An 11,459-nucleotide genomic window follows, 5' to 3' on the forward strand; every position below is an offset into this window, starting at 1 on the left:
GCGACCTGGGTGATCGGAGTGGATGACATCAGCTAACAGGATCTGACCTGGGTGATCGGAGTGGATGACATCAGCTAATAGGATCTAACCTGGGTGATCAGAGTGGATGACATCAGCTAACAGGATCTGACCTGGGTGATCGGAGTGGATGACATCAGCTAACAGGATCTGACCTGGGTGATCGGAGTGGATGACATCAGCTAACAGGATGCGACCTGGGTGATCGGAGTGGATGACATCAGCTAACAGGATGGGACCTGATGATCAGAGCGGATGACATCGAGTCTCTGTGGTGGCCGTCCTCATGCACTGGCACTGGCGAGACTGCTGTTGGGCCCCGAGCACCTCACGTTGGAAGGCCTCATGGTCACGTCTGAACCCTCATGACCTCTGGCGTGCCTGCCCTCTCTGGCTCACTCCATTTCCCAGGGGAACTCTGACTCCCACATCGGATGGCCCCTACCCCCACCCATTTTGGACCCCTTTCCACCCCTGGGCCCTGATGCCACCATGACCAGCCCTGACTCCCTGTTGCTGTCCTCTGAATTACTCAGGCAGGGCAGGTGGGATGGAGGAGCAGGGAAGAGCCCAGACTGTCTCTCTGCCACCCTGCCAACAGGCCATCCTTGCACATGGGTCCCACTTGGTCAGGAGGGTGCTGAGGCCAGAGTCGTGTCCTCTCCATGCCGCGGCCCAGAGGCCAGGCTTGGAGCCAGCACTGCTGATGCTGGTGGGCAGTGGATGACCAGGCGCCTGCTCTAATCCCCACCCAGATCCCCTCTTCAGGGCCGTCCTGGGCTGAGTGTCAGAGCCCCAGATGGCTCTGCCCAGGACGACTCCCTGGGGCCAGATGGGGAGGCAGGGCAGCCCTGATCCCTCCCAGCTGGGTGGAGGCCCCCAGCTGTCACAGCTGGAGAAGCAGGCACGGAGCAGGGAGCGGCCCAGAGAGGCAGGAGAGCCGGCCCAGGGCTGAGCAGCAGGAGGCTGGGCTGCCAGGCGGGCAGCAGGGCTGCCTGGAGAGGGGAGCCTGAGCCTGCTGCCCCATGCAGCTCCCCTCGGGCCCCGCCTGCATCTTCCTGAGGAAGGGCATCGCGGAGAAGCAGCGGGTGAGGCGGGCGGGCAGTGGTGCAGGGGAGAAGTGGGCAGCGAGGGCAGGAGCAGAGGCTCGGAACCCAGGGTGGCGCAGGATGAAGGCGGCAGTAAACTCAGGAGCAGGGGCTGAGGAGAGCAAACGGGACTGGGATGGGGTCGTGTTCCTTGCTCTGGACACGAGAGGCGGGTGAAGGTGACAGGGATGACGATGCTGGCCGCTTACGAAGTCCCTGCCATGTGCCCACTCTGTGCAAAGGCCTTTGTGCTCCTGCGTCATTTAATTCTCAGAACTGCTCCCGAGGCCCTCGAGACTCATCCCCTTTACAGGTGAAGAAAGGGAGGCTGAGTCATAAGCTCACCCAGGAGGAAGTGGCAGGGCAGGTGTGTCCATTCCTGGCTTGTGACCGTCAGGCAGGAAGGGGAGGAGGGGCAGGGCGGACAGAGAGGAGACTGCACGGAGGACGGCTGGAGACGCTGGGGGACGCAGGCAAAGGGACCTAGAGGGTGGCGGCCAGCTTGGGGGAGACTCCCAGGGTCTCTGCAGGTGTCCAGGCCTGGCCTGCAGCCTCGTCCAGCAGCAGGGAGGGCAGTGTGGAAGACATGCTCTCAGAGGGACAGGAACTGGTCCTGCTGGCACTCCTCAATGGCCTTCCTGACGGCACTGAGCTCTGTTCCCACCTCAAGGGATCCTCCCTCTTGGGAGGAAGGGGAGGCAGGTGGAGACAGCCAGTGGGGTGCCCTGGAAAGAGCTCTGACCTGGAGTCGGGAGCCCAGGACTCGCGCCCCGGTGCTGGACCTGAGTGGCCATGCCACCGCTCCTGGTCAGGGATCTCGTTTACGAGCTGTGTGACCTTCAGCAGCTCCCTTGACCTCCCTGTTCCTGAGCGTCTTCATGGGTGAGATGGGAATGACACTCAGCAGTTCTGAGGTCTAAATGAAGGAGCAGCCGGCAGAGCCAGCCTGACGTGAGCTGCGACAGTACGTGGCGCCTCCTCCTCTGGGGAGGCTCGGACACCGTGGCTGTTAGTACACGGGATGCGTCTGGGAAGGGGCAGATCAGGGTTCAATACGGGAAAGAGGAAATGAGAGGGGATGGGAAGGAAAGAGAGCAGAGAGCTGAGGAATGGGGGTCGGGACGGAAGGAGGCTGAGGGACAGAGGCCTGGAGGACGGCTGTGGGGACGGGGGCCTGCCTGGAGGAGCGCTGGATCCTGACCATCTCTCCGCCTTCCCTCCCCTGCATGGTTCCCAGGAGAGGCCCCTGGGACAGGACGAGATCGAAGGTAACGTCTGCCCCCCAAATGCCCTCAAGGCCCCCACGCTCCAGCTCTGTGCGTGCAGACCTCACACCCTTCCTGTCCCCTCAGCTGCAAATCCTTCTCATGGCAGTTGAGTGCCCGCGGGGTACTCGGCACATGCCAGGCCCGGCTCAGAAACCCGGGGTGAGACAGGAGTCCTCGTGAGGCCAAAGCTGGAGGTCCTTCTCCTGGGTTCTGAGACCCCTCCACCCCGCTGAGCATCGGGGTCAGCGAGCAGCTCGGGAGCCGCTCCCCTCGTGACGCGGGTCACACTGGCCGCCTTTGCAGGGTTTGGTTTTCCAGGGTGCCTTCCCCTTGAGTCTCTCACTGCCTCACTGATAGTTTCAAGGGCTGCCTCTCTTCCCCACTGGCTGTTTCAAGTTCCTCCACAGTTCTTCTTTCTTCACTTTCAGAGCTCCGGGAAGCATTTCTAGAGTTTGACAAGGACCGAGATGGGTTCATCTCCCATAAGGATTTGGGGAATCTCATGAGGACAATGGGTTACATGCCCACAGAGATGGAATTGACCGAACTGGGCCAGCAAGTCCGCATGAACTGTGAGACCAGGGATTGAATGGAATGACTGGGCTGGGGGTTGCTGAGGGAGAGACTGGGAAGCATAGGCAGGCAGACAGTCTATTTGGGGGTAGAGAGGTGGCACTGAGGGATTGGAGGTCTGAGGAGAATTGTCCAGACTGCACATAGGGAGGCAGCATTTGAAATAGTTGAAGGGAACTTTGGGAGACAGATCTTGGTTCAAGTCCCAGTTCTATTATTTATCAATGAAGGTCAGCTTGAGAAGTGAAGAGACTCTTGGGTTTCAGTTTCCTGGTCTTTGAGTGACAATATGACCCTCCTTACCTCATGGCACCATGGGAAGCGGATAAGGATACTCGGGCAGACAAAGTCGTAGTCTACAGCAAATTCTTATTAAGTGTGGCTTATCACTATCTCCATTAAAGTCTATCTGAGCAGTGCCATTTTGGAGCTGTGTTAGATGTTGGAAATGGACCTGGAGTTGGACCTAATGGTGGTGAACAGATTTGAAAAAAGGATGGATCTTTAGATGGAGGCCAAAACTGATTTTTGAGATTGAAATTGGAGTAAAAATGCTATTGGTTTGCTTCTGGGCCTGTAACTAAGTTAAGATTGAATTTAAGGTGACGATGGTGGGGTCAGCCCTGTGTGTCTGCAGTCAAGCAACTGCAGGTGGAAAAATAATTGTGTCTGTACTGAACGTGTTCAGGTTTTTTTTTTTTTTTCTTGTCCTTGTTCCCTAAACACCAAAGTATAACAATTACTGAGCATTTCTACTGTATCGGGGACTATAAGTCACTAGAGATGAGGCACAGAATATGGGAAGCTTGCATAGGTTACATGCAAATACTGCAAATAAACGGGACTTGAGCATCCACAGATTTTGATATCCATGGGGATTCCTGGTACCAAGCCCCAGTGGATACCAAAGGATGACTGTATTCAGATATGGAAGAGCCTCTGGGACACATTTAATTCATACTCCCTCTTGACAGATGTGTAGATGAGGGAACGTGGATCCTAACCATACTAAACCTTGTATGGACAACCAGTTCCTTTGCTACACACACCCTGCCCACCAGGTCCAGGTTAGGGGGACACAGGGCTTGAGTTGAGTGAGTAAAAGATAAGGGGTGGGTTCACTCACACAGAGAAGAATGAGGCTCTGGCATTCACTGGTAAATGGAGGGAACCGGAGGACACTGTGCTAAGTGAAAAAAGCCAGACTCAGAAAGTCAGGCAGCAAATGTTTTCTCTCATGGGGGGAAATGAGTGGGGTGCGGAACCATGAAAATAAAAGGGACATCAGTAGCATGGGGGGTTAGGGGAGAGGGAAGAGGAACGGGAAAAGGGAGGACCCAAGGAATGAAAATGACCAGATTACGCTATGCGTCTATGTGCACAGACCACCCTGAGTTCCACCTAAGACCATAGAGCACCAACCTAAGAAAAGGCAATAGGTACGTAGAAGAAAGACCAGTGGAGGAAAGGGAACAGGAGGAAGGAGGAGGGGAGGAGAGAGGAAGCTCTGGGGACCTAAAAGGAGCAAGTTCTATCCCATGCATGCATGACTATGTTGAAGCGAACCCCACTAGTATGTCTAACTCTAAGCCACTAACAAAAATACAACACAGAAAACCCTTGGAAGGCAGGGGTCTGGGGGCCGCCCTATTCCCTGAACTGACTGGAAGGGTGACCTGAGGGATTGGAAGGTCAAGGCTATGGAGTCCTGCTGACCCCTCCTTTTCTGCCTCAGTGGGGGGCCGTGTGGACTTCGAGGACTTTGTGGAGCTGATGACCCCCAAGTTGCTTGCAGAAACGGCTGGGATGATTGGTGTCCAGGAGATGCGAGACGCCTTCAAGGAGGTCAGTGAAAGGGTCCATGGTGCTGGGCATGATTCAGGGAGACCCAGGGGTCTGTCACAAGTCAGTACCATGGACAGAACCCAGCAAAGCTGTCTTTCTTTCTTTCTTTCTTTCTTTCTTTCTTTCTTTCTTTCTTTCTTTCTTTCTTTCTTTCTCTTTCTTTCTTTTTTTTTTTTTTTTTTTGTCTAACCGTAGTGGGATGGATAGGGCAGGGAAATAACACTTGAAATGGGTCAGGGCCTCTCCATATGTTATGATTTAACCCACAAACAGCAAGAATAAGCAGTCACTCATCATACAGATGAGGAAACTAAGACTCTTGGAGATCATAAATCTTGGAGATCAGAATCATGTATTCTCCCCCAAAATGTTAGGGTCTCTAATCTTGGAGCCTATGATAGGAAGGAACAGTTGAAAAATTTGAGATTGCCAGGAGGGATCTCAAAGAAATCATCTGATTTAAGTCACTTATTATAAAAGTGCTTAAAAGAGATGCTGGAAAGGTAAGAGGATTGCTTATAACCCCTGATAAAATAATTTCCTTACTAGGAGAGCTTTCAACTACATAAGACAAAAATGAAAAATATTGTAGCAGTTAGAAGCAAAGACTTTGGAACCAGCCCATTGTGTGCTCAAATCCTGGGAGATCTCCACCGACTAGTTTGTATGTTTCTCTCCCAGCTTGGTGTAAAGATTGACAGGTGCACCATTCAGATAGAACTTTCTGGAACCACAGAAGAGCTCTGTCTACAACAGTAACCGCTGGCCACATGTGGCAGCAGCTCTGGAGATGTGGCCAGTGTGACTGAAAACTGAATTTTTAATTCTATTTAATTTCAATGGGGCTGAGGCTGTGGCTCAGTGGTGTGGCGCTTGCCGAGCCTGTTCGAGGCCCCGGGTTCCACTCCCATTACCACTCACACCAATGATTACTTTCAGTGGATTTCAATTAAGTTCTTTGTTTAATCTCATTTATATTCAATTGACTGCCAGGCCAAGTATTGAAATACAATCCGTTTAAATGTACAGCATGAAGAGTCAATTCAATTACTGGAAAACTTTCATTTGGAACGACTTGGGTGTGAAAACCTGCCTTTTCAACCGTAAATTCATAATAAAACTTAATGCAGACTGAATATTTGTGATAGAAATTTAGTGTCCGAGTTGACAAATGCTGAGTGTGTACAAGGTGCCCTGGATCAAGACCTGTAAACTGGTGTAAGTGTATGTGTATAATTAAGTACACCTCTAAGCTCAGTATGTGAACTAGGTATATTCTAAGTACTTAGTAGGCTAAGTCTTAAGAAGTCCAGTGTGCATACAAATAAGTAAACGGCAGGTAGCTTATTAATGATTTTTAAATAGACTACATGCTGAAATGAGTTGGGATACATTGGGCTAAATAAAATTGATTATTTAAAATTAATTTCATATGGTTCTTTTAACTTTTTTGGTGCTGGGGATGGAACAGGGCCTGCTGCATGCTAAGCAAGCCCTCCCCTGCGCTGCTCCCCGAGCCCCTACATTTTTCTTTAGCGTGGCTACGAGAAAACTTTAAATCACCTGGGAGGCTTGCCATGCATTTCCCCTGGACAGAGCTGCTCTCATCCCGGTGAGGACGTTGCAGACAGCTGCATGCTCGCGCTCGGAGCAGCGAGGGCTGGAAGGGGCACAGCAGGGCACAGATGTGGTGGAGACCTCTGATCTGTGGCGGGCAGGGCCAAACCTTGGGGATGGACTGGGGTCAGCATTTGGTTCCCAGTGGACAGGAAACCACTGGAGGATTCTCGCTGAGGGAGTGATAAGATCTGACTTATCCCTTAAGTGACTGTGAACATGGAGCCTGATGTGTAGAGAAGAGACCTTTGCAGGAGTAGGATGGGAGCCAGGGGACCCGCGGAGACGGCCCCTGACTGGAGCCAGGTCAGTGTCGGCAGAGCTACGGACAGTTACTGGCCCCTCCGTGTGCTCTGGAGAGAGGATGCACTAGACTTTCTGGGAGATCGGTTAAGGATGGGCAGGAGAAGTACTGGAGGTCATTTATTAATTTGACAAACATGCATCAAGCGCCTGCCCTGTTGAAATGCTTGTCCTTGTGTGCCTGGGTTATCTCACCAGCACTGTGTCCTCTGGGTTGGCCACGTTGTTGCGTGTCAGCATTTCCTTAAGGCAGAACAACATTCCACCGTCCGTCTGTACCGCACAGGAGAGGTGTGCATGACTCCACGGACAGGAGGTCTCCAAAATGAACTCACAGGCGCAGGCTCTAGTGGGCTGGTTGCCAGGGACTGGGCAGAGGGACAGGTGGGCTGTCCTTCAATGGGTTTAAAAGTCTCATTTATGGAGATGACTGAGTCCCAGGGACCTAGAGATTAACAACCTGCATTGGGCACTCAAAAACTTAAAAGAGAGCAGATATCATGTTCATCAGACAACGAACAAAAAACAAAGCGGCACAGGGAATCTCTTGGAGGCGACGTCATATTCACTGTGCTGATCAGGCGATGGTTCCATGAAGGCATGTGTATGTTCTAAGTCCTCAGGCTGCAGGTGTTAAGCTTGCACAGCTGTCTGTACATCAGTTCTACCTCCATAATGCTGTTTAAACAGTCGTAAAGATGTGTGCGAGTCTTGGAAGAACCCTGGACCTCCAGGTGCTGATATTCTCCAGCACCGTGTGCCCGAAGCCCTCGGCTTGGCTCCTGTGGTCCGTGAACACTGTTGTCTTTGCTGCCAAGGTTGGTGCTACTCATCCAGCCCCTCTGCTTCTGTTCAGTTTGACACCAATGGAGACGGGGAGATCACGCTGGCGGAACTGCAGCAGGCCATGCAGAGGCTTCTGGGAGAAAGGCTCACCCCCCGGGAGATCTCCGAGTTTGTCCAGGAGGCCGACGTCAATGGAGATGGCACCGTTGACTTCGAAGGTGATGCACTGGGGTGGGCTCAGCTGGGATCTGCTTCTAACTCCCCGTGTGGTCTTCCAAGGAGGGTGTGCTTCCCCTCCTCTCCGGGTGTGGGCTGGGAGGTGGGCTGACCATGTCAGTCCTGGGACTCTGTGGAGTCCCTTGTCCAGAGGCCCTTTCCCCCATGCTCAGGACTTGCTGCCTCCTCTCCTGTTCCTCCCTGGCTCCCTGAGCACCTTGTGTCATGGGAAAGACGTGTCCCAGCAGGAGACGGACGGGCTAACTAGTAGCAGATATTCCTGACTCAAGACTCCTGAACTTCAAATTCAGGATTCTGTTTACGTCTGACCTTATCTGGTCTCTTACTCTCTTTACATGTGAATTTTCACATCTGTGTAATGAGGATAATGACAGCTTTCCCTCAAAGTCTTGGAGAAAACCAAAAGAAATCATGCACTAAATGCCACCATTTAAAAATAAATCATTACTCTTTTCCATCATTGCCCATGTTCTTCTTTCTGTCCTGAGCACCACCTCCTCTGTCCTGTGGCTCAGAGTTGGGCCCCTGCAATGTGCCTCCTGCCCGTCTTGCTGGGTTGTATCCCTCCTCTGGGCGCCCCCTCACACAGGGTGCATTTCTCTGATGTCACGAAAGCTCAAAGGACTTATCTCCATTTCCTCTGAGACCGTGTACTAAATCTCTCATCATTATAACCTCAGGTCCTAGCACAGAGCTCAACATGTGTGTCTTTAGTAATCGGTAAGTGAGAAGGATCGAGCCTCACGTGGTTGGGAATGGGGATCATTTCTGTGGAGGGCATGTTGGGCTCATGAGTTATAACGAGACACTCCCTCGTTCAAAGAGTTCAGAATCTAGGTGCCCGTAGAGAAAACCTTTCAGCCTGATATTCACGTGTTATTCAGCTCCAGTCCCCAGGAGCGTCCTCACATCCACACTCGAATGCTCTGGTGCAAACACCCACCTGCTGTGCGTCCTCCCCTATCTGCTCCTTTGCAGCTGATGCTGTGCCCACTGACCACACTTTAACCTTCCGCGCCTCCAGGGACACCTGCCAATTCATCCTTGCTAGAGGTTTCCCTTCACCTTAGCTGGCGGCATGACTCCCAGGCTTCCAGGAGTCTTTCTGCCCCTCTCCGTGGAAGCTCTCTTGTACTTTTCTCCAGGGTTGCGTCTCCTCCATCCAGGAGGCAGCGGAGGGCTTTTCTGTACCCACCTCTGCTGTATGAGTCTTCCTGCGGGTCTAAGAAGCCTCAGCCTGCAGCGGACATCAGTGAAACGGGGGAAAGATGGAGGACCAGGGTGGGAAACAGATCTGCAGGCCAACCATAGGCAAGAGGACAGGGTGACCTCAAAGCAGGGCAAGGCCCACAAGTTCTTCTGGGATCGATTCACTGTGAGGTCAGGTGCAAACCGTATCCTCTCCAGGGTTCTCCAGTCACTGTCCACCTGACTCGGGCTCAGGGGCTCCCTCATGTCCCCCTTCCTTATCTGTAAGAGGACTCCCTCTGAGACAGCAGAGTTTGAAATAATCAGACACTAACCATGGCTCTTCATGGAACACAGACTGTCCTACGAGCACTGTGTCATTCAACCCTCTTAACATAGGAAAAACTGTGATCCTACCACTCCCATCTTACAGATGAGAAAATGGAGGGTAGAGGGGTTAAGTAATTTCTCAAAGATCAGCACAGAAAGGACTCAAAAGCCCAATGTGGCTGTTTTTACAAAGAGGCGCCTCACCGCAGTTTTTCTTTGCAGAGTTTGTGAAGATGATGTCCCGCTGAGGATGTCCCTGGGGACCCAGATGCTCCCCACCGGGCCAACGTGGATTCAGTGCTTGCTGAGGACCCAATCCCTACGACCCCTTGAAGGATGGAGGGTGGGAGGGTGGGTAGTCAATGGCCTTGCAGCTGTATGGGTGGAGGTTAGACTGAAAGCAGCAGCAGAAATTCCAGAGGGTGACGACATCTTTTCCTTACACATAGTCCTAAATCCCTGTGACCTGCCAGAGTCTCTTCCCTAGTTTCTCCCTGGGCTAAGCAGCTTTCTTTCCTGTTGGGTTGTCCTCCCACCCCTCCCACCCTTCCGACTTCAACTTCAGAAGCCCTCATTCTGTGAGAGGGAGACATGTCAGTCGTGGGGCTAGAAACTGGCCTGTTGATGAGGCCGGGTGTGAGAGCGTGCCTTAGGGGGCACTCCCGGTGAATTCACGAGTTCCTGGAAGCACAGTTGGTTTTATTCCCCTCTGATCTCCCACATCCCCCTCCTGGTGTAAGATACTCTAGGGAACTGAATTAAATCACAAATCTGGATTATGGAGGTTTAGGCAAGCAGATCCCTGGGGAATTAATCCCCCACCAAATATCCAGAGAGAAAGAGAAAGAGGATCCCCCAAATCCCCTGCTCAGCCAGGTGACTGCAAAGCCATCTCTGGAAGCCCCCTGCCTCCTCGCCAGTCTCCATCCTCGAGTCCTGGCATCCGTCTGTCCGTGACACTGAGGACAGGATTCCCCTTCGCCTCCACCTGGGAACAGCTCACCTCCAGCAGCACCAAGGTCCTCAAAATAAAGGTTTCATGTCCAAGATTTTCTCGCTTTGACGTTTGTTGAGCAGATGCATGGAACGGGTTGTTCAAAAGCCTCCATTTATCCCATTGAAGAGGAAGTGGAGCCAGGCACCGTGTTTCCTGCCTGCTTACCTGTGTCTGCTTCCTCTCCCGTGACTTTGAAGCTTTCTGACCTCTCTTTCTGTCTTCCCACTGCCCCTCTCTTCTTTCTTTCCTCCTATTCTTCATATTTTCAGTAGCAATGTAGCCAGTGCTTGCTGCCTGCAGGTTGCCTTGGCAGGCGTGCAGCTAGAGCATCAGTAAAACAGACAAAATCGCCATGCCCCGGGAGCTTGCGTGAGAGCAACCCACCCGGCAGGAAGGCGGCACAGAGGAGCTGTGTGGGGAGGTGCCGCCACTCTCCCTGGGGACTTCGGGGCATTTGCTGAGCAGGAGGGACACGTCCGAGGGAGGAGTGTTGGAGACCCAGCGTGCGGCCCAGCGGAGGTCTGAGGTGGGAACAGCAAGGAGAGAGGAGTGACCCTGGGGGTCCGCGGGAGGGCTCAGTGGATCAGGGTGGAGTCAGGCAAGGATGTTCCTGGAGACCCGTTTAAGGACCTGGAGTGAAGGACCCAGCTCCCCTCCCTCCTGGGCACCTCCCCCTCCCATTGACTCACGGGGCACCTCTCACTGTTCTAGACAGATTGCTGGGCCCCTCTGTGCCCCGCGTTGTCCCTGGTGATAGGGTCAGAACGACAGGGCACTGACCCGCAGCAGCTGACATCCTAGAGGTCTGCAGTGCAACAGGGGCGTTGCCACCATGGAAATGCTCCAGATCTGCCCCATCCATCACGGCGGCCACTAGCCATGGGTGGCCACTGAGGGTTAAGCATGGGGCTGAGAACTGAGTTTCATTTCTTGTTTATTAAGTAAATAAGATTTCATTAATAAATAATCGATCTTATTACTTAAGTTGAATTTAAATAGCCCCATGCGGCTACTGTACTGGTCAGCTCAGATTCACAGTTAACCCGGCTTATTCTTGGGTCCTGGAAAGAGCTCAGGGATAAGATTTTTGCTTTCAGGGGAGTGACATTCCAGTTTGTGCGGAGAAGAAATCACTTAAGAGAATCTCATGCTGGGATGAATCCGTCCAGAAAGATAAAGGGGGGCGGTCAAATACACAGAGAGTTTGGG

At 52.6% G+C, this 11,459-nt stretch overlaps 1 protein-coding gene across 1 annotated transcript; it reads left to right on the top strand.

Moving 5' to 3' along the window:
* Positions 1-1,043: 1,043 nt before the first annotated feature.
* On the top strand, positions 1,044-10,352 carry Cabp5 (calcium binding protein 5). Its single transcript, XM_047537825.1, has 6 exons — positions 1,044-1,106; positions 2,344-2,374; positions 2,803-2,946; positions 4,683-4,792; positions 7,569-7,716; positions 9,476-10,352. The coding sequence occupies exons 1-6, from the start codon at positions 1,044-1,046 to the stop codon at positions 9,499-9,501; spliced, it is 522 nt and encodes a 173-aa protein (XP_047393781.1). The 3' UTR covers positions 9,502-10,352.
* Positions 10,353-11,459: the final 1,107 nt, after the last annotated feature.

Source organism: Sciurus carolinensis, unplaced genomic scaffold (genome assembly GCF_902686445.1).
Source record: "Sciurus carolinensis unplaced genomic scaffold, mSciCar1.2, whole genome shotgun sequence".
Classification (NCBI taxonomy): domain Eukaryota; kingdom Metazoa; phylum Chordata; class Mammalia; order Rodentia; family Sciuridae; genus Sciurus; species Sciurus carolinensis.

What these genes read in the sequence shown, in the direction of transcription:
- Cabp5 (XM_047537825.1), top strand. Translation starts at nt 1,044, where the DNA reads ATGCAGCTCCCCTCGGGCCCCGCCTGCATCTTCCTGAGGAAGGGCATC. An exon ending in GCATCGCGGAGAAGCAGCGG is followed by an intron (nt 1,107 to 2,343) that starts GTGAGGCGGGCG and finishes CATGGTTCCCAG; the next exon opens with GAGAGGCCCCTGGGACAGGA. An exon ending in CCAGCAAGTCCGCATGAACT is followed by an intron (nt 2,947 to 4,682) that starts GTGAGACCAGGG and finishes TTTCTGCCTCAG; the next exon opens with TGGGGGGCCGTGTGGACTTC.